Raw genomic sequence first — 23837 nt, 5'->3', positions numbered from 1 at the left:
GCCCGTGTGAACAAGAAAATATGAACAAGGATGCCCATTGCAGCATTGATTGTCACAGCAAAAAATGAAGCAAAACAAAATAAAACAAAAGGCCTTCAGGAAGGGAATGAAAAAATTGCTGTCTATTCATTCAATGGAACTTTGTACAGCAATTAAATTTAAAATGCTAATTAGATGTGTAAGTATCAACATGGAGAGAACGCATCGCATGATGTTAGGTAAATAAAGTAAGTTGCAGAACATTATGATCACTGTAAGAACATTTATTTGAAGTCTAAACCTTTGCAAAACAATATTACGCATTATTTATGGGCGCACATATATATATGTAGTAAGTTTATACTCCCATGGATTGGGTTCACACAAGTCCACAACAGTGGTTTGATGTCTTTAGGAAGGGAGGCCAAGAGGAAGGAAGAGGAAATTTAGGGCTGAGGAGGGCGACACAGGTGGCTTCTGCTGTATTAGTAACGGTTTGTTTCTCAACTTATGGCACAATGTCACCACTCGTTTATCTTGCGAGGTGGGTACAACTGTGTTTTGTACTATCCTCCTACCTTTGTAATTTTCTTTCACAATAAAAAACATGAACATCAATATCCTTATCGATCTTGACCGTCAACAAGGAAAAAGAAGGCCTCACGCAGAGCACACCAGTGGGCTGGTGATGACCACAAGCTTTGAGACCACTCAGACCTGGGTTTAAATCCCAACCCTCACGCTGCATGGGGGAATTTGGGGCAATCTCTTCATTTCCTGTAATCACCACTCCATGGGAGAAAACACAGGTCACAGTACCCACCTCACTGGGTTGCTTCAGGAATCAGACCAGGTAACCCATTCAGGGTTACCTGAAGTGCTCAATTCAGGTTTACTACAAGTGCTCAATAATTGGTATTATCCAGAGAAGCATTAGCTTCAGGAACTACTGTTCGAGAGGGATGCCCAATGGTGTACCAGACGCTATAAAGCTGTGGGACAGGCATGCCGTGGAGGACAGGGGTGGCTTTTCTTAGGGAATTCCTGAGCCTCAAGACTCCTTGTGTCATAGATAGGAACTCAGGGAGAAGTGGACACACAGAGGGACGCAGTCCCCCTGGCTGCAGGGCAGCCTTTCATGAAGATAGGAACTAGATAGCCTTCTGAGTTCTCCATCCTCCTGAGTCTACAGGGAGCTTGGCTTCCAGAAAAACAGAACTCGGAATGAAGCTTTCATAATGTTAGAGTTAGAACAGGGTAACATAGTGCTGACCTCTAAGAAGAAAATTAACTGAAAACCAAAGGCCCAGGCAAATAAATTAAAACCAGAGCCCCAGGAGGTCAGGAAAACTGTGTGTATTTTACCCCAGATTGTTTCCAAGATGGAAAGCAAAGCCCGAAGGAAGACGAAGTCAAAGGGACTTCGGAAGGGCAAGGCTGAGTGGCCCAGAAGCCAAAGCATCTGCTGAGAAATGGATGTTGTTCCAACAAGGCTTAGAGACCCAAACATCACGACCACAAATGGGGCCACAGTCTACGCTGAGTGGGCGAGGGACGCCCCATCCCTGACCTCGGTGGTTGGCGTTTCCACACAGCCACTCTGGGGCCATGTGACGCCCCAGGACAGCCCCGCCCTCGCTGAGTTCTGGTTGCTGGGAACTCTGGCCTCTGCGACAAATGAGGAGATGGTGGAGCGTGGAGGATGGGAGCCTGGACCTTGGAGCCCAGCCCTGCCTTTTATTAATCCCTCTTATCTTAGGGACAATAATTGTGCCTACTACATGGGGCTGTGTGGGTGATAGGGACAGTGCACATAGCACAGCACACACTCAAAGGTGCTCGATAAAAGGTAACTGGCCCAAAGGTCGATAAAAGGTAACTGGCCCAAAGGTCCATTCTTAATCAGGTGTGGTCCGTGGTGTCAGATTCACCAGCTGGCACGCGCACCAAGATGAGGAACCCACGCCTGGGTAAATTTCTAACAATCTCACCGGGCACTGGCTGTGGCCCAGGCCCCCTCTTCCTGTGCCCTCTCTTCCCCACTTCCCTCCAGCTTTAAAGCAGCTGCCACTGGACGTTAACCAGGTGAAGAGAGTTCACCTGGGATGACGAGCACGCGAGTCCAGGAGCTGTCGGCCTGGTCACTCCAGGCACACGGGCTGATGACACTCTCGAGGCCACGCAGGGCTCTTCCCTCTTTGAGCCAGGAAAGCCCTGGACTGTCTGTGCTGACTGCTCCAGGGGAGGGGCTGGAGGAGCAGGACCCAGTTTCCACATCAGTCATGTCTCCCCAAACTTGTGAGTCTAGACGCTTGACACATAACGTTCTTGACCTCTTTTCCTGCCCAGTGTGCATTTTGTAAGGCCTATCCCATCACTAACCTTCTGGCTGTGGTCAGACATTTTTTTCCCCTTTCTTGGTTAAATGTTACCAGGGTGGGGCAGCTCAGCCTTTCCAAGGGAGGGACAGTGTTATGAAAAGTCTAAGGGATGCCACGTTTGTCTTTTCTTCAAGGATTGCATAACCTTTGCTCGGCTGGAGGGCGGGGGAGTGCATGCGTGGAGCAGGGCAGAATAACCCTGGGAGCCCACGCAGTGCTCTGGGGCTGGTCTTGGGGCCCAGGTTCCTGAGGTCCTCTTAGATAATACAGTCACCCTCAACTCTAGAACACTGAACCAACCTCATTTCTCACTAAGTGTGAGGGCAATGCAAGCTAGTTAGTAAATTTGAACCAACAGTGGAATAAATCTCTCCAGATCTAATTTCTGAAATCAGAATGCTTTCCACCACATAAGCATGAGTAAACACTTATTTTCTAACTTACCACTAAAATTTTTAGTAGAATTTAGTTCTCACTTTTGAAATTCACCCAAAGGGAGAACGATCTTGGTAACTTGGCAGTGGGTTATCAGGAACTTTTTAAAGAGTCCCAAAGAGATATGACAAGTAAACGCAATATGTGATCCTAAACTGGACCCTGCACTGAAGGCAAAAGGATGATATAAAAGACAGTAATAATAATGTTAAGGTTAATGTCAATGCTAAATTTCCTGAGGTTGACAACCGCATTGTGGTTATACAAAAACTTTTTTATTAGGACATAAACACCGAAGCATTTAGGGGTAAGGGAACATGATGTGTGCAACTTGTCCTCAAAGAGTTCAGGGAAAAAAAGTGTGTATGTAGATACACATGCCGATGCAAACTACAAAGCAAAAGGGCAGAAACTGAATAGGGTGACTCAGAGTAAATGGTATATAGATATTCTTTGCACTATTCTTGTAATTTTTATTTAAGTTTGAAATTATTTTCAAATAAAATATTTTTTAAATACTAACAAAAACAAACAGAAAGTCCTTTTGACTGAGTAATTTCACTCTAAGAATTTAATGCAGGAAAATAATCTGAATGAACATATATGTACATTGAAGGATGTCACCAAGGTGCTGTTTATGTCAGTAAAAATTGGAAATAACGTAAAAGGCCAAGCACTGGGGACCATTTCCTGAATTACTCACAGGATGAGAAGGAGCCATGGGGCCAGGCCCTTCAGGCGGGGGGTGGGGGGGAGAGCCGCACGGAGGCCCTGTGGGCAGCAGGGAGCTCAGCAAGGCTAGAGTCTCAGGAAGGCCCCAGGGCTCCCGCAGGGTGTGTGGGACCGAGAAGCTGGATCTACACCGGAAGAGCCAAAGGCCTTCGGCTGGAGATGTGATTGGAAAGGGATCAGGAGCAGGGGCAGGACCCCGAGTTAGAGGTCCCTACAGTGGTCCCGATGAGAGACGATGGGGGCTTGGCTTCCGGTTGGCGCCCATGCAGAAAGGCCCAGAGAGATGGGTTTGGTCTGGAAGTAGAACTGACCGCACTTAGGGGGCGAGGGTGAGGTGGCGTCCAGAAGGACTCCCAAGGGGCTAGCGTGAGCAGCTGGTCAAGGAGCGCTGGGGGCCAAGGGTATAGCACAGGGCAGGGACGGCAAGAGTTGGGTTTTGGCCTTAATTGTCAGAGAAGTCATACAGCCGTCGAGTGTCTGGGTCCAGAGCTGTTCAGGAGAGGGGTCAGGGCTGGAGATAGAAACTGATGTAGGGTGAGAGCTTTTGTTTTCCTGCTTTCCATTTTCCACAAGGAATGTGTATTAATGTTGTCAGGATTTTTTTAATTACTTAGGCCACTACTTAATTAATTACCAGGTGGGTAATGAGACACTGGGCACCCAGAGGGTCTCTACCCTGATGAAGAGTGTGAGGGAGCCCCCACCCCATCCCCACACACAGTCCCCATGTTTTGGCCCCCCCACGAGGCCCAGCTGTCCAGGAGGGCAGGAAGTTTGGGATGGAGGAGGCGCTGGACCCTGGCCACGTCCACAGGGGCTGTGGGTGCGGCCCCCGCTGGAGCACCTCCCTCCCCGCACCAGCCCTGCTCCCCCAGGCCCCCCGCAGGGGCAGCTCCCCAGGGACCCAGCTCTGACCTGGGGGACTTCAGCACTTTGTGGAGCAGCTCCTGCGGGATTTTCTGGAGGTGGATCTGCATCCCCACCACAGGGACCAAGTTCATCTCCAGCCACTTCTCACAGGCTGTGGTGAGCTGCTCCTCCTTGTACTGAGAAGGCAAGAAAAGCCGATTGATAAAGGAATTCCTGCACTCTCAGCGCCCTCTACTGGACTATAACGATGCTACAAGCATCTCAGGAGCACAGTGGGCAGACGAGCTCAAACCTTTTCTTTAACCTACATAAAATACATACGTCATGCAGCAGAGAACACTTTCCGAGTGTTTGCTACGCTCAAGGCACCGCAGTAGGTTGATTTAAACCAATCCTCACCACAACCCTGTGAGGTTGGTTCATTATTATCCTTATTTCACCGATGGAGATACTGAGGCTCCAAGAGTCCTGCTCTTGCCAGCAGTCACACAACCAGCAAGTGTCAGAGTGGGGAGCAAACCCAGGTGGTCTGACCACAGGGCTCGCATGCTGAAATCTCTGGACTAAAGTCAGTGATTGATCACGGAAGGTCCCGCAAGGTGGTCCCCACGTGGAGTTCTGAAGCTCATAGTGGGCACACACCCTAAAAGTAAGAAGAATGAAAGTTCAGAGGCAGCGGAAAATGTCTCTCAGGGCCAGGGACCTTGACAGGGTCTTAGTACACCTTGTGTGTCCTCAGGGCTACGGTCCTCCCCAGGCCAAAGAGTGGCTGAGAAATGCTGACCAGAATGCAAAGACGCCACCCACCAAGGGACTTTCTAATTACCAGTGGAGTGGAGGCGAGGACGCCAAGTTGTCCTTGACAAAATAGGCATTTAGAACATTGTTAGATGCTATTATAAGAGCGCTGTGACATGTTGACTGTGCGTGAACCAAACGTTAGGGTCAACCGTGTCTGTTTCAGTGCGAGTGTCCATCCAGGTCAACAGTGGCCTCATGGAGCGAGGCTGGAAGCAGGAGGCCTGGGGTTCAGACCCAGCACTGCCACTCAGAAGCCAGGTTCTCCCCTCCTTGGGTCTCAGCTTTGCTCTGATAATGAGCGAGTTCGATTTCCTCATCTATTCCCAGTACTGACACAGTGACTGGGCCCAGGTGGGACAAACGTCACTCCAACAAGAATGTCCTGGAAGGTTGTCTGCTGTTTTGATGAGAAAGGCACCTGCACACCTCCCCCAATTTTTAAGGCTTTTATACCTTTTTGGTGTTAAAATATCCTTTTAAAAATAAACTGATTTAAAAAAGATGGTTCACTTGGCAAAATAAAATATTGGCACTCAAGTTGGTGCCTTCGGATAGATTTTTGGGATCTGAGTCCAGTGCGTGGAATCCCAGAGCCTGGGTGCTGCCGAAGGTCCCCCAGCCGCTCCGTGCCCTGGCTCACCTTGCAGCCAGCCAGGTAGAAGGTCTTGATGGTGCTGGGCGTGAGGGCACTCATCATCGTGGTCACACATCTGCGGAGAGAGAACTGCTGACCTGCCGGCCCCGGGCTGCTGGCAGAGAAGTGGGCAGCCCCAGAGGTGTCCGTTCAACTCCTGGACGGCAGCAGGGGCTGTCCACATGGGAGGGAGCCTCATATCCCATAGGGATAGGAACGTGTGGCAGGGGGGCAAGACCAGCAAGGCCTGTTGCAAAGAGCTCTGGGCTGAGGGAGGTGAGGCTGGAAGTCAAACCCTTCAGAAGGAAACAAAGTAGACTTGACGCCAGGGAGCAGTATTATCACTCAGAGCTTAAGCACCTAAAGGTGCCTTATTGAGGTTTAATTTTGGCCAGGATGGCTATCTGGCTGTCCCCTCACCAGAGGCATTTTCTTCCTGCCCGGATCACTGCAGTCCTGCTAGAGGGCCTCCTGTTCCGTTCCTCTCTGTGTGCAAATGGATTCAAAGAGCCACTTTCTGAAGAAAATCTTGGTCCTCTCTCACGACTAGGGCTCATTTACTCAGTTCACTCACTCATTAAGGATCCATTTACTGAGCACATACCATGTGCCAGGCACCTGGCGAGGCCGTTGGGGTGCAACAAGCAAAGCTGATGTGCCAGTGGGGCAACACAAGTTAAGTAAACATTTAGAAGACAACCACTTTATTACAGTTGTGCTAAGGGTTAAAAAGTTAAAGAACAAGGTGCCAAGGGAATGCAGAAAAAGGGGAATCTAACCTAGTGGGGGAAGGATCAGAAAAGTGACCTTTAAAACCTGAAGGAGGAGGGCAAAGAATTGGCCAGGTCAGGAACTGGGAGACCAGCATTCCAAGAAGAGGAAATGGCATGTACAAAGGCCCTGAGGCAGGAGCAGGTGCTGGACTTTGAAGGAACATCAAGGATAGCACAGCTGCAGTGCAGTGGGACAGGGGGCAAGATGGAGGAGGAGATGAGCTGGGGTGGACAGGGTGGGTGGCAGGGTGGATATGCTAGGTGGATGGTGGCGTTATGGAGTTTCAGTGACTCAACTCAAAGTCATAGCTGATATTAACCTTTCTTCAGCACAATTTCCTTAAGGTACATTCACTTCATCAAACAGGGCACCAGAGAATAGCTAATGGGCTCTCGTATAGAAGCACAATCTTTTTTTTTTTTTTTTTTAATATATATATTTTTTATTTATTTTCCCCCCAAAGCCCCAGTAGATAGTTGTATGTCATAGGTGCACATCCTTCTAGGTGCTGTATGTGGGACGTGGCCTCAGCATGGCCGGAGAAGCAGTGCGTCGGTGCGCGCCCGGGATCCGAACCCGGGCCGCCAGCAGCAGAGCGCACGCACTTAACCGCTAAGCCACGGGCCGCCCAAGAAGCACAATCTTGAACTCATCATCACTCAGTGGTTATCCTAAACTCAGCTGAGATACACACCATTCATGGACAAAGGCTTAAAGGATATCCAGTAACTCTCCCACATATTCTAAAATGTATTCTTCAGTTAAGCCAGATCAGCAGAGAGCTGGGGGGTTCATTACCACCATCAAACACACCTTTGAAGAATAGCTTTTACTGACTGGCATTTTGGTGTGAAGACTTTACCAATATCAGGAAAGAATATTATAAAATTTATCATTGCATTTACTTTATGGACATTGTTGAGGACATTGATCATGATGTCACTCAGTGTCATCTGATGAAGACCCCTAGGGTTTTATTGCTAAGAGTAGCTGTGCTTCTCCCAAGTCACTTATTTGTTTTTGTCTAATGTCACTGATCAAGTTTCCCTTTTCATATTAGCTGCTAGGAAGCTCAGAGCCAAATGCGTGGCCCACCTACAGCAAGAGTGTAGGTTGTTATATTATGCAATTTCAGCCTCTCCATCCTTGTTTTTCTTTCTCCTTTTTCTTTTTCTAAACAATTTTGTGCCCTGTTATTTTATGTATTCTTTTAAGCCACCAAAAGCCTTTACTAGAACAAGACAAGAAATAATGAATGAATATATAATCCGGTCACGATCAAGGCACTTTACTCCCTTGGATCCTAGGATTTCCTTTCACCCCAGTGAGCCTGATCACACCCAGTAGAAGGAATTGTCTGGAGTATTGGAACAATCTGTCCTGGGTAAACACCAGACGCTGTTGTCATCTCGCAGGCACGTTGGCTGGTGAGATTGCTGAGCCCCGTCAATTCAATGTCTTCACTGTCTCTTGGAGGACCTGCCCTGCCCCTCCCCTCCCACTGCCCCTGCCTAGTTCAGACCCTCCTCCTCTCTCACCTGAGCCTCTACAACAGCCTCTTCCTGCCTCCACAGCCCCCCACATCCTCATTGCATCCTTCACACTGCAGCCTGAGGGTCTCAGTGGAAAACACAGAGGGGCTCACGTCCCTCTCCCCTCCCAAGCTTCAGGCTCTCTCCTCTGCTGACAGAACCAAGTGGAACCTTCTTACGTGGCCTTCGAGGTCTGCATGACCCAGGTACCCTAACCTCCCCACTCACTTTTCCCTTCATCTTTCCACAGCCCTTCCCCACTCCAGCCGCATTGGGTCTTAGTGGCCCAGCATGTCCCAGTTTCAATGCTCCTCCACCCAAAGTCCCCTTCTCTCTCATCCTGTGATGGCTGGAATCCTTCTGGGCTCAGCTCAAGTACCACCTCCTCTTAGAAGTCTCCCTGATTGCTCCTCCTCACACACTCCCTTTGCATTGATTTTCATGGCTTCCTTCTGCCTGGTACTCTGCCTCCCCCCTCCACTGCCCCCATGAAACTACAGACTGTCAGGAAGCAGCCCTCCCAGCTAAATCCATTCCCTGAGTGCCGCTACGTGCCAGCCTCTGTTGCTAGTTCTGGAAATACCTGCCATGAACAAACAAAGCTCCTCTCCTCCTGGAGCTCCTGGTCTTACCAGGAGCCGAGCTCACCAATCAGCAGAGGTGGAAACCGAGGTGTGAAGAGGCTGTGCAGGTCCCACCACTCACCAGACACAGTGTTCTTAGGTGCTGGCTTCCGCCAGGAGAGACACACGGGCAGAATTAGCTGGTTTGGAGGCAGAATGCAGAAACTCGTGCTCCAGGAGGCTGACACTTTCACTTGTGCTCCCCGTTCTCACTGTCAGACTCACTGGCTGGGCTGGACTGGAATGCTCAGGCTTCCCAGACCAGAGGACCCAAAGCAAGCCCTGGGGCCACCCAGGCCACTTACCATTGGGCTCAAGGAGGGTGGGGGGTTTCCACTTCTGGAAAGTCTAAAGGCACAGATGGAATTCAGCCCTGCTTGGAGGCAAGGAAATGCCCTTCCAGCCCTGTGAGCTTGGAGGGACCCAAGAGACCCTTAGGGAGATTGTGTGTGTGTGTGCACACGCGTGTACATGCGTATGCACATGACAACCATGGTCCCAGCCGTCCAATGCAGATATTGACGCATGAGTCTAATGAACAGCATCTGGTAGAAACTGCCTGCACACACTCCATCGCCTAAAGATGGGCAGCCTCAGGGACACGTGATTCAGACCTAAGCAGCCATCTGGACAATTCTGCACCAGCTGGGAGCTCCGCTGAGATGACCTCTAAGATCTTGTCCAGCATCTTGATTTATGATGCTATCAGAGTGACCCGGGGCATTTCTGCTCCACTGCGCACGTACGCAGACACACACACACACACACACACACACACACACAGTGAGGCTTGTGCTGCCACACCCTTGCCACCTGCACCATCAGCCCCTCAAAGGCAAGCGAGACCCAGCCCAGCTGTGTGCCAGGCCTGCCCGGCTCTGACCTAGAGTACCAGCCCCTCCACCATGATCTTAGAATTGTGGGCTGGCCTTCAGCCCAGGCAGGCGGAGGTTTGCCTATCAGTGGAAAGATAGCTCATTATCTCCAAATTTGGCTCATTATCTCCAAAGCCCTTCCTGCTCTGGCACTCACAACAGGGCACGGGGAGGAGGAAGGAGACGAAGAACCTGCCATTCTTGGCTCAGCCGCAGGTAAGCCAGGCTAGGGTTCGGAGAGTAAGATGGGGCTTCGCATCTGGGCCTGAGGTGGGCCAGCCGAGGCTCAGGGACAGACAGACGGTGTCTGGAGGCCCTGCTCCAAGAAGAAAGCTGGCCTTCCAGCTCTCGGGTCAGAGAGAGCTTCCCGGACAGCACCAGGAAATAGCTGCTCAGAAATGTCTGCATAGGGAAGCTGAGATATAGTGGTTATTTATGTCATAAGGCTATGCCGAGCTGAAGATGGGTGACACATACAACGGAAGGGGCACGGGGAATCTCAGGAAAACCTAGATTTTTCCCTCATAACCTGCAAGGTCAAGGCCAGATTCCTTAGTTAGCCCAAGACCCTACATAACCTGTCCCTGCCTACGACTGCGGGTCTCCCACCTCCCACAGCCCCCCACCCTACAGGTCTGGCCAGGCAGACCCACCAGAGTACCTTTGCAAGACTCTGGTCCCCCTCACTGTGTCCTCTGCAGTCATGTCCAGGGCTCTGAGAGCCTGCATCCCCCCGTTTACTGGGTGTCTGCCTCCCTGATGAGGCTTCAAGATGCTTCAGATCGAGAGTCTGCCCCAGGAGTGAGGCACTAGCTCAAAAACATTTGTGGGACTGAATCTGGCTGAGTGGACTCCACAAAAAGTGAGTTGAAACCTGTAAGATCCCTGGGAAAGATCCTGCCCCTGCCCTCTACAGAACAGCTGGTGTCCTCTCACGGCCTGGATGGGAAGTTCATTCATGCACTCATTCCCTCTAATGAAGAAACTGAGGCTTGGGGCAGTGACACAAGCCAAGCAGACCATCTGTGCCCTAAATCTCCTTTCTCTATGGAATTGCATCAGGAATTAGGAAATCAAAGAGCCAGAAGACACTACTTCTGTGTTCAGGACATTAGTACAGTAGGCACACGTCCCTGAAAAAGCCCAAGGGAAGGGACAGAATATTCTAGAAAAATTAATCCCATCAGTGATTTTCCATCTGGGTCACTTACTCTTTCATAAGCGTTAACGGAATGGAGGAATATTACAGGATACAAAAAGAGGAGAGTTCTAAGAAATGCTCTTTCTAATCACAGGTACCAGTTTTACTTGAAATTAATCATACATAACACAAAATTTTCCATTTGGGAATCCTCACCCTTCACTCCACCCCCACTTTACTCATTTCCTGTGTCTTGGAGACTTTTGGGAAGGAAGCTTTAGCGGTCAGTGACCCTGCCCACCTGGTCCTCACTGTTCCCTAGTGTCCTGGAGAAGCCCAAGAAATCATTCATGAAGGAACAGACGAATGAATGAAGGTGTGATTGAATAAACTCACGAACGCCTGGCCCTAAGAAACCCCGTCTGACCAAATGCCACTGAAGGGAGGAGCAGCAGGGAGGTCAGAACCAAGAATGAGCAAGGGACATCACCACCTCACTTGAGCAAAGCAGAATAGGACAGAGTTAGGGGTGCAGGTTCTGGGGCCCCTTGACCTCCTTCAAGTCCTGGCTGCTCTATGTGGAAGCTGGGTGGCGTTGGGCAAGTTCCTTATCTCTCAAAGCCTCAGTTTCCTCATCTGTAAAGTGAGCATAGTAATATACCTCCTCCTAGGGCTGCAGGATTGAAGTGACGTAATCCCTGCAAAGAGCTGAGGACAGTGTCTGACCATGGCAAATGCTCCATCTCAAAGCCCTTTGTGCCAACATCCCCACTCCCAACAAAGTCCTGTGAAGTAGGCAGGATAGATGTAATGAGCCCCATTTCACAGCTGAGACCAGTGAGGCACGTGGAGACTAAGGAGCAGCTTACAGCAGGACTGAGCACAGACCCTGCAGCTCACATCCTAGGTTGCTTTTGGTTCTGCAGGAAAAGTCTAATGAAAACTGGGAGCCTCTGAATTTCAACCCTCCTGGGCTGCATTTCACTGGCTGCTTGGATGCAGGCAGAGACATGAGATGCCTCTATCGCTCCCTCACACTCTCAGCATCCACGAGCTCTCCGTGAGTGCAGGTAACCCTTGTCGGGATGAGGACGCTTTCACATTCAATGCCAATCCCCCGTCAATGCCTCCTAGTCCCCATACACAGGCGCCCCTTATGGGCAGCCAGGTGGGCTGCAAGGTCTGAGTACCCAGGAGAAGGGCTGTGCCCAAAATGGGCAGTCGGATTGACGGGCAATTCTGAGTTTGATTTTTGCATTTTTCTCTCTTCTGAAAGATATACAATGACTGAGTGTAACATCTGTAAAAGTAAAAATGTTTTTTACAAGAAAAAACAAAGTAGGAAACAAGTGGGAAGGAGGCCTGAGAGTGATGGGAAGTCAGCTTGCCTTCAAATGGCCAGTGTATGTGTGTGGGCACTAAATGGAGAGAGACTTGTTTAGACAAGAATGATCACAGGTGAAATTCATAAGCAGGCATGGTTTGAGTACTGTTGGGAAGTCACTTTGCACACCTACAAATATCTCCCAGCCCTAGAAATCCCCCATCTGCATTTCACTCCTGTGAGTCAAGAATCATGGGTTAAAATGAGCGTGCCACTGGAGAGGTGGCTCAGTTGTGAGCTGATAACGCATCAGTGTGAATTAGGGTCTCGGTGCCTTTGCCGACTCAAAGCTCTGTGCAAAGAAACCCCAAATGTCCTAGCTCACGGAAGAGGAATATTCCATGAAATGCGCCAGGAGGCCCCTTCCGATCCTGCCCAGGGCTGGCCCTCGCCCATGCCCACCACCATTCCTTACCTTTGAATCAGGGTGTCGAACTGGAGAATGTGAGCGGAAGCCAGCACACCCAGCATGTCGTCCATGTTCATCTTTGCCTCGCTCAAGTAGAGGTTCTTCAGGGCTGTGGCAAAGGCTGGTGAGGCAGCATCCAAGAGAGAGCTGTCAGCAGGGGCTCTGCACCCCCGCGTCCCTCACTCCCAGGTGCCCTCCCTGCTGGATGCTCGAGTGTCCGCTAGCTGGGCGGCCAGAGATGCCGTTAGAGAAAATGCACCCACTCTGACCCGGGCGCAGACACTGCCTGGGCTCCCAGCTTCTCAAAAGGAGTTGAGGATGAAGCTAAAGAAAACTGAGCTCCTGCTGAACGATGGTCCTGTAAGCTTGTCTTCAGAGTCTGTGCCTCAGGGATCCTCTCCTAACCGGCAGTCTATGACCTGTGCAGGGAGGTGGCTGCCCAATATGCACAGAATGAGGTGGGCACATAGGTGCGTGTTTTTCTCTGGAGACGACATATAGCTTGCAGCAGATTTTCTTTGGAGTCTGGAGTCTTCAAAAGGGCTAAGGACTCCTGGGAAGAGCCAAACTATAATTTGATAGTTTGGGAACACAGCTCCCATGACTAGGGAACAGATGGACTTGGCTTAGTCCAAGTTCTACCTGATCCCAAACAGCGCTGTCATGTGGTCCAGTGGGCTCTGAGGACAAGTGGTCCAACCAGTGCTTAAGTGGATGATTTCGGACCTATTGATTCATAGACCCGTGACAGCACGTGACAGCGTGCATGTCCCATGAACACAGAAGTCTGTTGCTAGGTGGCCAGGATGGGGTAGGGAGAAGGTGAGCCCAAGGGAGCCTCCTGGGGGAGGCTTCTGCTGCTGGAAGCCCACCAGCGAGGGGCCTAGGAGGGAAGGGGCCGGTGGAGCACTGCCTGGGGGCAAGGGTGGGTCTGAGAGCCCCCCTGGGCAGTGTGCTCCTAGAATGGCAGTGGGAAGGGCAGGGATGTTGTCACTAGGTCTGTCTGAGAAGCCTGCTACTTCCTTCCTCCTCTGCATCCTTCACACCTCCCTCCCAAGGACGAGTACCTCTCCTGAACAACATTACACTTTCCTTCATTTTCTCAAGTTGTCCCAGCCTCTCTCCCTACCTCTCTTCACACTGTGCAGGCATTCCCTATAAGGAAGCACTGAACATTGTCTACCATTTGTTTGTTGTGTTTTGTTGTGGTTGTTTGTTTGTTTTTAAAATCTGGGAGGACTATTGGTTCAATGGCATCTCAGAATATGAAGACAGGGGTACATTACCAACTTTAGTGACCAGGGAGTCATTGATCTTCAAGGAAATGATCATCTTCTTTACTGGGGGTCTTTCTTTGATCTTCCCAGGCAACTGAGCTAGCAAAAGAAATGGGATAAGGATGTAGGGATGTGATAGCCATAGTGAATTGTGCAAGATACCATGTCAGGCTGCACACACTTTGCACAACCTTGATCTTGGCACATACCACACTGTATTTTGTCTGTTTTTTCGTTTAATGGATGCATTTTTGAAATGATTATTTATTTTGAAATAATTGAAGACTCACAAGAAGTTGCAAAAATAGTACAGAGATTTCCAGTGTGCCCCTCGGCCAGCTTCCCCCGATGACCTCACAGCCACTGTGATGGTCAAAACCTGAAACCGATGCTCACACTGCATTTCAAATATTTATGACAAGGCCCCTCCTCCCTCTCTCTTTCCCTTTCTTCCTCCCTCCCCCTCTCTCTCTCATCAGGCTCTGAGCAGTTTGAGAGCAGGGGGTGGGCCTCCGTCATCTCTGCACACTAGCACCCAGCTCAGACATGGCCTGAGGGAGGAGCACAGTGACCGCCTACTGAGGGATGAATGTGGGACTGAGGTATCCACCCAGTGGCTCTTGAAACTACCCCCACAGATCTCCAGACAGAGCCCCCCCCCTTGCCACCGAAGGCTTCCAGAAGGAAGGGAGAGGGCAGCCTGATTCACTGCCAGCCTCCCCCATCCACTCGGAATTATTCTAAAATGTGAATTACAACACACACTGCTCTCAGGTCTCCAGTGGCATCCTGCACCCTTGGCACAAAGCCACAGCCCCTCCAGTGGCCCCAAGATGCTCCCCCTAGTCTCAGGCTCACTGGGTCCCAAAGCTGCCTCCTTGAGGCTTGTTCCCCAGGAGCATCTCGGGGGCTCCCTCCCTCTCCCATTAGGGGCCTGCCTGACCCTATATGTAAGGTAGCACCCCACCCCCACCTCCCCCCACCAACTGGCTTTATTTTTCCTCCTGGACTAACCACCTGCTATTACTACCAGCTGCTGTTCCACCACAGATCTGTGGGTTTATTATCTGCTGGGCAGGCGCGTCGTGTGGTTTCCTCACCACTCCATCCCCAGGACCCCGCAGAGTCTTGCACACGCTGGTGCTCAGTGAATATCAACTGAATTGATGGAATGAACAGAGTCCATCGCCAGAATCCCAAGCCCAGTGAGCTCAAGGTTCCAGGTGACCAAAAATGACATGAGTCAGGAGCCAAAAACTATGTCACACTTTGCAACTACGAAACCAGCAGACAAAAGAGCCAGCAAAGACCCTTAGGCAAGCGAGGCTGTCGGCCTGCCCTCCCTGTGCTCACGGCACCGGCTCTGTTCAGGCCCTCATTCGGCAAATATTTATTGAGCACCTACTAAGTGCCAGGCCTTGTTCCCAGCTCTGCATCATTTTCCTCTCCTGGATTTCCACACAGCCTCCCATCCACACGCTCCGTTCTATCGTTCACCCCCACTGGGAGGAGTAAATAAGATGATGTACGTTGGTGCCTGACACACAGTAGGCACTCAGGAGGTGGTCGGTAGTATCATCATGTATCATGCTATTTATGATGCTTTATCATCATTTTGGGTTTGTCTGTCCCCCAACCCCCGACATTAAGTTCCTAGCACAATGCCTGGCATAAGGTAAACATTCAATGACATTTGTCGAAGGAAGGAGGGAATATTATCAGCTCAGTTAGGGTAAGTGGAAGACAGAAGTTCAACATTCCCTCCACTTTAAGTAAAACCTCAGAATCAGATAGGAAAGTCATGATTTGATCATGCACCTCTGAGATGCTCTTAACCCAAGGTGGTTCATTTTTAGTAACAGAGTGCCTTCTTGGATTTCATCCTAGAGAATAAACATGCCCTGCTAAAGTACAGCTGATCCTCGACTCTTGGTGGAGAGACAATGAGCAGCTGGGACAGGCTTGTGTGGCCAACAGGGGGCTACGTCTCCGCAGAGCCCGCCACTCCAGAGCTTGGTCAGAACTTTCTCTGCTGCTAACACCAGGACCACAACACAGGTGTTTTCAAGAACACAAGAGCAATAATCGTGACATGCGTGTACAAACTATCATTGTGAGACATGTTCTGCTTTGAAGGCACATGAAGGGCTGTACCCACTGAAAATCGTGGAGATAAAAGTCCTACGGCCTGGGGCAGTTGGTGGTGCTTGTGGGGAGATTCTGGAAAGTGTGACAGTCAGGGTGCTGGGGTTTCATTTCTGCACCTACCCCGACGTCCCCGTCAGGCCCAGCCTCTAGCAGGGGCTTGGATCAGAGCACTGTCTTAGCAGGGCCAAATCCTCTCAGTGAGACCATTCTAGACACATTAAAGACCATAATACTAATGATAACTCCATCTTCCCTTTCCAGATTCTCTTGCTGTTCAATGTCTCATTGTCTGGGTCGCCATGGCCTTTCATTGGTTCCTAGTGAGAGCTCTGACCTGGGCATGGGGGACAAGGAAGGAAGAGCTCAGGCCTACTCTTGATGACACTGGACAAGCGCATAGGAAGAGCAAGGATCGTGAGTGAGCACGAAGGCTGTTAACGGTTCTGTGGGAATGCCGCAGCTGCTCTCGGCTCCCAGCTCAGCCGGGAAGGGCTGAGTCAGAGGCTTCATGGCCGGGAAGATTCCGGCTGGCAGCTGGGCCTTCTCTCCAGGCTCAGGGTGGGGCAGCGACTGGGGGCTCCGGCAGCCTGTCTGGTTCTAGAATAACAAGGCTTTGGTGCCACATCCTGGAAATGTAATCCTAGCTTGACTGGCATGCTGGCTGGGTTTGGAGACCATGAATTTTTCCATGGCACCTGCTTATGAGTCGTCCTGAGCCAATGCCAATGTGTGTTACCCAAAGAAGACGTTGGCAAGGCTGCTGGAGAGGAGCTTATGGGACAGATAAGGAGAGACTGGAGATTATTAGGATTAAAAAAGGAGAAAAAGAAAGAAGCAACCTAAATACTTTTTGGAATGAGGTGGAGTTAAGAAAAGAGAAAGGAAAGGAAAGGAAAAATGAAATCGATGTACACGTGTAAACCTCTACCCAGCACACTTAGGGTAAACAAGCCCCACGCGGCAGAACTGTATCTCCTTCCAGAGAGCCCCTGAGAAGACTCAATACAACCCACTCTCTCTTCCCAAGGAGTAGGTAGAGTCTCCGTCTCAGCTGGCTGGACAAGATTAGGTTTTATGAGAAAAATAGCTGACACTTCTGAGTGCTCACGACATGCCAGGCATTGTTCTAGAACTTACACCCACACCTCCTCTAGTCTTCAACACAACACAGTAAGAACCGTTGTATCCATTTATAGCTGAGGAGACTGAAGTTATATCTCGTCATGAGGTCACACCATGGGCCTCGCCCTTAACTGCCAGAGTGCCCCAAACAGATAACCAGTCGCCAAGAGGGGGTCTCTCAAACCACGTGGCGTTTGGTGCTCACGCTGGGTGCCAGTGAGAAAGTACCTCGCAGAAGCTTCTCGAGTTCCTTCACGGGGCTGGTGGTGTCCCGGGCCAGGGCCGCCAGGTACAGCTTGGTCAGGGTCTTGGATTGAAAGATCTGGGGCTGATGGAGTTCCCATTTGAAGCCCAGGCATTCAAGAATCACATCTGAGGAGAGAAAGAGATGCTGAGCAAATGATCCAACAACGGCCCTTCCCAAAGATGAACTAGCTCCTTCTCCCACCTTCTCTTCTGTTCAATCACCATTATTGAGAAGATGAGTGGGTAGGCGGTGCACTAGGCCTTTCGGGAATAAAATGCTGAGGATGACAGTGGAGACCTCAGGGTGCTTACTGGCTCCCAGCGGGATACGATAGGCAGACTTACAAGGTAACATAGAAAGTGATGAATATCCAAGAGAGCCACTGACCAACAGCTGCAGGACTTCAGAGGCACGTGGGCTGCCTTCAACTTGGGGAACTGGAGAAGGCTTCATGGGGCAGGGACGCTGGCTGGGACACTCCCGGGGGCCTCACCTTGCCTTCCCCACTAAGGGTTTCTCAACCCTAGCACTGCTGATATGTTGGGCCAGATAATTCTCTGCTGTGAGCTGTCCTGTGCATTGTAGGGTCCTTAGCAGCATCCCTGGCCTCTACACACTGGATGCCAGTAGCACCCACCCACCTAAGTTGTGACAACCAAAAACGTCTCCAGACGTTGCCAACTGTCCCAAGGGGAGCAAAGTCGCTACTGGTTTCCTGTTGAAAACTACTGGGCAATTAGTGTCTAATTATTACCCACCTGAAAGGCAATAGCAAAATGCAATACAGTAAAAGAGCCGTCACCGGGGAGCAGAGTCCTTGTGAGCCTCTTTCCTCGAGGGAATGGGGATCCGCAGAAAGCCCAGCTCGAGGCATGAAGTGAGATTACAATGTGAATACTGTAAAGGGCTTTATGCGGGGGAGTCTCACCCGTGGATAGCACAGGTGATTACAAAGAGAAGAGACTGACAGGAGGGCAGATGGAGGGTCCGAGGATGCCAGGCCAGGGGAGGCATGAGAGGCTGTGGGCGAGAGGGCTCTGCAGGCTGGACTCTGTGTTAGTACACAGCTGGGGGAAGGGGGCTGTGCACGGCCGATCCCCTAAAACCCTGAATCTCAGCGCCAGACAGGACCTTGAAGGCCACTAGCCACATCTGCTTATTTCTTGGCCAGCCGTTATTTTGACTGTGTGAACTTGGGCACCTGCTTCCTATCTTGTTACTATTATTGTTACTCACTAATTCTATGATATTGTTTGGTGCTGGGGTTTAGAACCTGGGTCTGCATCTCAAATCTTGAATTGCCTCAGATGGCGGTCTGGTTGTGCCAGGTTAGAAAGAATCCCCACCCCATTAGGGTGATTTTAGGCAGGAGCAGAGTTATGGATAAAGCGTGTCCCCTCACTGACATACACTTCTGTTTTCAGATGGCAAATGCACGGCAGTCATCACAACCAATCCCAGAAATCATTTTCCCGGGCCAGGAGATGGCCTCAGACTCCTTCTCAGGGCCCCAGTTAACCAGAGTTGACAGCGAGAAGAAATCAGTTAGCTGGAAGAGGCTGGCTCTGACCTCAGGCAGTCACACCGTGGGGCGGCGTTTATCCAGAAAAAGCTCTATTAAGGAGCTGACCTGTCCAAGCTCCTCATGGGGCTCAATGAACCTTTTCCCAGTTGGACAGACTTAGTCTGGCTCTTGATCCTACCTCAGAGAAGTCCTCTTGGACAGGTGTAGATGTGACATCCAAGTCATTGCTGGTTAGAGCCCAAAGGGATGGAGAACAGCTGCCCCATGCTTGATGGGGCTTCTGCTTAGACTTCTAATCCAAAGCCTATTTATTTACACCAGCACATCTATCTTCATCATGGCTGTTAGCATATGAAAATGTGTTTGCCCAGCTTGGTTTCATTCATCGTGCATTTGACAAATATTTACGGGGACCTATTTTACATTAGACCTGGACTTTGGTCTGGCTTCCTTCCATAGAGACCCCAAGACACCCCTGAGGTCAGCACCATTCTGACAACTCACCTGCCTCCCTGCTTGGGATGGCCTTGTTCTTCACATTTTCAGAGAAAATTTTCTGAAGTTGTGAAATGTATAACCTCAAGGAAAAGTACAAACAAAAAATCCAGGAGTTAATATGACATTTTTCTCCAACTGCAACATGTATCATTCCAGTGCAGTGTACCTGTACATTAATCAACCTTATGGTGTCTCACCCACTGGGAGAGTTTCCTCAGGTCACCTTTGTCTGCTGATTTGATAAACTGAGCTCAGACGGAGGCTCAAAGCAGTAATTCCTGTTTTCGGGTTGTGGGTGGGCCTTATTGAGCAGGCAGTTGAAGCTACATCTGGCTGCCTGAACGATCTCTCTTTTGGTGAGTGTCTAAAACAACATCTAGCATGTAGCAGGTACTCAATAAATATCTGCTGGAGAAGGAAGAGAGGGTTCTGGGAGTTCCTGGGAAGTTAACCCATCAATACCTCTGTTTAGGGGGCATGCATGCCCCAGTCTTATGCCCGAAAACTAAACTCAGAATCTACCCCGAACCCAACACTGCCGCTCCACCAGGAAATGGCACCTCCAGTTGCCCAGGCCAGCATACTGAGTGTTGTCACATCTGATCACTTGCCCAGATCTGACAGAATATCTTTTGAATTCATCCATCTCCCTTTGCCCTTATTGCTATGATCTCCATCCAAGCCACCATTATCTCCCCCTAGTCACTGCCAGTCTCCAGCCTCCAGTGTGCTCCCTTCTGATGCACACTCTGGACTGCAGCCCGAGGGACCAACGAAATGCAAATCTGGTTTTGCCTCTCTCCTGCTGAGAATCCTTCAGTGTCTCCCCAGCGCTCTTGGGGAAAAGCCCAAACTCCTCAGCATGGCTAACAAGCTCATGCTTCTCTCTGCTTCTCATCCTTCTACACTCCCTGCTCCAGCCCTTCTCAACAGCCTGGACCCACCATCTCTTGCTTCCATTCTCTTGGACCCACAGCTCTCTCTGCCCAGTAGTGCTCTCCTCCCTGCCTTTCCACTTGATGGGCTCCTACTCATCCTTCCAGATAAGCTTGGTTGTTGCATTCTCTGGGGAGGCTGGATGAGCAGCCCTCCCCACTGCCGCCCTGGGATTACCCTCATGAGAACTCCTTCCATAGTGTCTTGTGGTCGACATTTACTCATGCATCCTCTGCACTAGGCTCTGCATTCCACAAAGACAGATTATTTACTGCCATAACCCTAGCACAGCCATCATGCAAGTGCTCGATAAACATCCGTTCAATGATCAAATGATGACAAAGATAAGATGCTTTTCCATAAACACTATATTCATCCCACTGAGCAAGGAAATGAAACAAAGTTTGAGTCACACATTCACAGCTTGAAGACAGTCATCCCAAGAAAGCCAACCAGCCAAGGGACACTTGATGACCACATCTAGTTACTGTCACCTTTGCCATGCTGTTTTCCAATGACCCCAGGAGCCCTCGGGGGCCAGGGTGCATGGAGGAGGGCTTGGGTGGGGGGTACCTGTGTCCGGAATAATATCGACCACATGCTGCCCTTTCCAAGTGGACAGGGTGGCTACAGGTGACTCAGCCTCAGGAAGGCAGTGAGAGTCTGAGTTGTTTATCCAACAGGAGCAGTGGACCTGACCCAAGCCAGCCTCAATCCCCCTGGCGGTTTGGGTCACACGTCCGGGAATTGCTGGCCAAGGTCAAGAGTTCAGACCATGATGTCAAAATGGAGCAACGGGCTTTGGAAACTATGGGGCTATGCCCACGAGCTCAACTAGCCTGCAAACATCACTGCCATTGGCTGAGCCAGGAGAGGCCAGACAACAGAAGTAACCACATTGTTTTCTCCTGGTGTCATGGCTGCTTGCCAAGATATACCATTCATCATGCAGGCTCTGTACATTCCAAGGCTGGGTTCATTTTAGGACCATTTTAGGAAAAGTTAATGGAATAAACGGCACCTGTGAGTTGTCCTCTTTACTGTTTGGGACTAAATGGCCTGTGATGAACTGGCATGTGGGGAAGTTGGGAACATGCTCTTAGGCTGGGGCTCGCTCCCCCCCCCGCCTTGACCTATGATGGAGAAACAAGAGGGGAAAGGGAGAAATTCCATAAGTTTCTTACAGACATATGGACGTCCTGCAGCAAACCATCCAAAGGGCTTTTGGCTTCATATTTGCAAAACTCCAATTTGATTTCCTGCCATTGACTTTGAGTTTGGCTAACGGGATGTTAGTGGATGTGATGTGCCTCAAAGTTTGAAAAACACTTGTGCAACTGGGCTTGCCCTCTTGCCCTCTGCCGTCGCCATGATAAAAACAGGCTCAGGTTAGCCCACGGTCTCAGGAAGGGGATGAGAGGCTCGTGGAGCAGAGCCAAACTGCCCAGCCGAGCTGAGCATGGATCAGCTGACTACCAGATACACGAGTGATCAGCCTGCCAGAGTGCCTACTTGCCCCAGCCTGCCTCTGGACCACAGGTTCCCGCGTCACCAGGGAGAGAGGGAGATGTGTTGTGTTGGAGGCAAGGTGCTTTGATTTGGAGAAGGTGCTAAGAGGCAGAGTGAAATATGGGGTTGGTGGCTGGCAGAGCACAGGGCTGACACACCCCAAAATGAGATCACCAGGATCAATAACTAAAAGTGCTGCTCAGGCTATAAAGATAATTGCTCCGTATATTCGGCATCTCCTATTTGCTAGAAACAGTGCTAAGCATTTTCACTGTATTGTCTAATTTAATCCTCAAGATAACTCTTCAAGGGAGGTGTTATTATTTCCATTTCACAGATGAGGAAACTGAGGCTCAGAGAGGTTAAGCCACTGGTTAAAGTTCACAGAGCTAGTAAATGGAGAAGGAATTCCGACGCTGTCCGATAGACTCCTTTTAATAGTCCTAAAGCCTGGCACCAACTGCCATTGTCCTCAGGCTTCTGTGCTCCACCCTCAGGCTACCACTCCCAGCTTAACTCGGAGATTCCACAAACCAACTCCTGGAGACCTCTGCCCCTGCTGCCCAGCCTCCCGTATCAGTTTTGTGTATGAGTTTGCCTGTATCCCCAGGCCCAGCTCCCACACCTCTTGCCCGGCCTGGCCCTGGCACTAAGGAACACAACAAGCTTTGGCAAAAACTCTAAGACTTTCTCAGGGCTCTAACCAAACAAAATATAAAATAAATTCAAGATTGTTTAAGGGTATGAATAGCCAATGTCAAAAGTAGCAACGCACAACACTCAATTTTTCTAAGCTGGAGCTATCAGAGGATTTAGACACCAAATCCAGATGGGTTTTGGTTTATTCAAATGTGCATAATATAGTCACCTGTGAGGTGGAGGGGGGCAATGGAGCAGGGCTGGCCATGGGGTCTAGAAAGGGAAGATTGGGCTACTCGCTCAGCAAACAGGGAGCAAGGAGCTCTGTGCTGGGGGCTGCCCAGGGGTACAGCCCGTGCTCAGGAAGACTTGACTGTGCGCTCACAAGACAGATGCTGCCGGCCCAGGGAGGGCAGTGGTATCAGCCAGGTGCAAAGCACCAGGGCAGTGAGGTGTTCCTTCTGCAATAGGGTCCATCTCTGTGTCCTCAGGAGAGGCAAGAAATGACTCATAACATGAAGAAGTGATGCTCTAAGTCTGCTGCTCAGAATACTCTGGGAGGGAGGGGGGAGCCAGCTTCTCATAACTAGGAAGCCAATCGACTGGGTGGAAATGGGCATTCATAAGAAGGGTTCAGACTCTAAGCCAGGACTAGCTAAGTTTTGTTTGTTAACCAATCAGTTGATAAACTTATAACAGAATCCTGTTAGCATCCAAAATTCCCACTGCAAAGGAAAATCTAGAAAAAAATCCCTGTCAATCTATCTCTGCACGTTTATCACCCCCCACAGACATTCTCAGAGGAAGTAGACACATTGACCCCGTGCATCCCTAGGGGATGGTCCCAAATGCAGCCTTCCTCACAAACGTGCCTGGTGACAGCCCATCTGCCCAACCAGAGTGGCCCAATCACAGGGCATTGCCCAGAAATGTGGTTCACCCCAAGGGGCCTTTCCCGACCACGGGACTGTGCTCTCCCTACCTGGGTGGGTTCTTCAGCGCCTCATCAAAGTCTATGCTCAAAGCCTTGCACTCCTGGGAGAGTGCCAGCAGGTCCCCAGAGAAAGGCTCTCTGGGGAGACGCCACCGGTTGGTTGAGCCAACTATCCGGCGTTCCAGCCGAGCTCTGTTCTGCGGGGGAAATGAAGAAAGAGAGAAAGTGTTTGTTTGTTTTTTAACCTCACATAAACGCCAGGTTTCCCAAATTGTATAGCAGAAAGAAAATCAAGATATATTTTAAAATGCTGGTTAATTTTCAAGCATGGCCAATGTTTCTCAGGAGCATTCTTCTCAAAGCTTCCCAATATATTGTATTCAGTAGACTGAGGATTTCAGACTACAAAGTATTTGGAGGCGAAGGGTTGGA

At 50.2% G+C, this 23837-nt stretch overlaps 1 protein-coding gene across 1 annotated transcript in view; it reads right to left on the bottom strand.

The window, feature by feature from the left end:
- The window catches only part of BTBD16 (BTB domain containing 16), a 45292-nt gene that overhangs the window by 20083 nt on the left and 1372 nt on the right, over nucleotides 1-23837 (bottom strand). Inside the window, exons 2-8 of the mRNA XM_087432983.1 lie at nucleotides 23454-23602; nucleotides 19394-19467; nucleotides 17346-17489; nucleotides 13857-13946; nucleotides 12577-12691; nucleotides 5839-5908; nucleotides 4443-4573 (exon numbers count right to left, since the gene is read on the bottom strand). Of these exons, the coding sequence (XP_087289109.1) occupies nucleotides 4443-4573; nucleotides 5839-5908; nucleotides 12577-12691; nucleotides 13857-13946; nucleotides 17346-17489; nucleotides 19394-19467; nucleotides 23454-23602 (773 nt within the window). The remainder of the gene's footprint in view (nucleotides 1-4442; nucleotides 4574-5838; nucleotides 5909-12576; nucleotides 12692-13856; nucleotides 13947-17345; nucleotides 17490-19393; nucleotides 19468-23453; nucleotides 23603-23837) is intronic.

The sequence above is a fragment of the Ceratotherium simum genome, chromosome 6 (genome assembly GCF_057802395.1).
Source record: "Ceratotherium simum simum isolate JZ-2026a chromosome 6, ASM5780239v1, whole genome shotgun sequence".
Lineage (NCBI taxonomy): Eukaryota > Metazoa > Chordata > Mammalia > Perissodactyla > Rhinocerotidae > Ceratotherium > Ceratotherium simum.
Note: the sequence above shows the minus strand (reverse complement) of the source record. Positions and strands in the feature narration are given on the sequence as shown.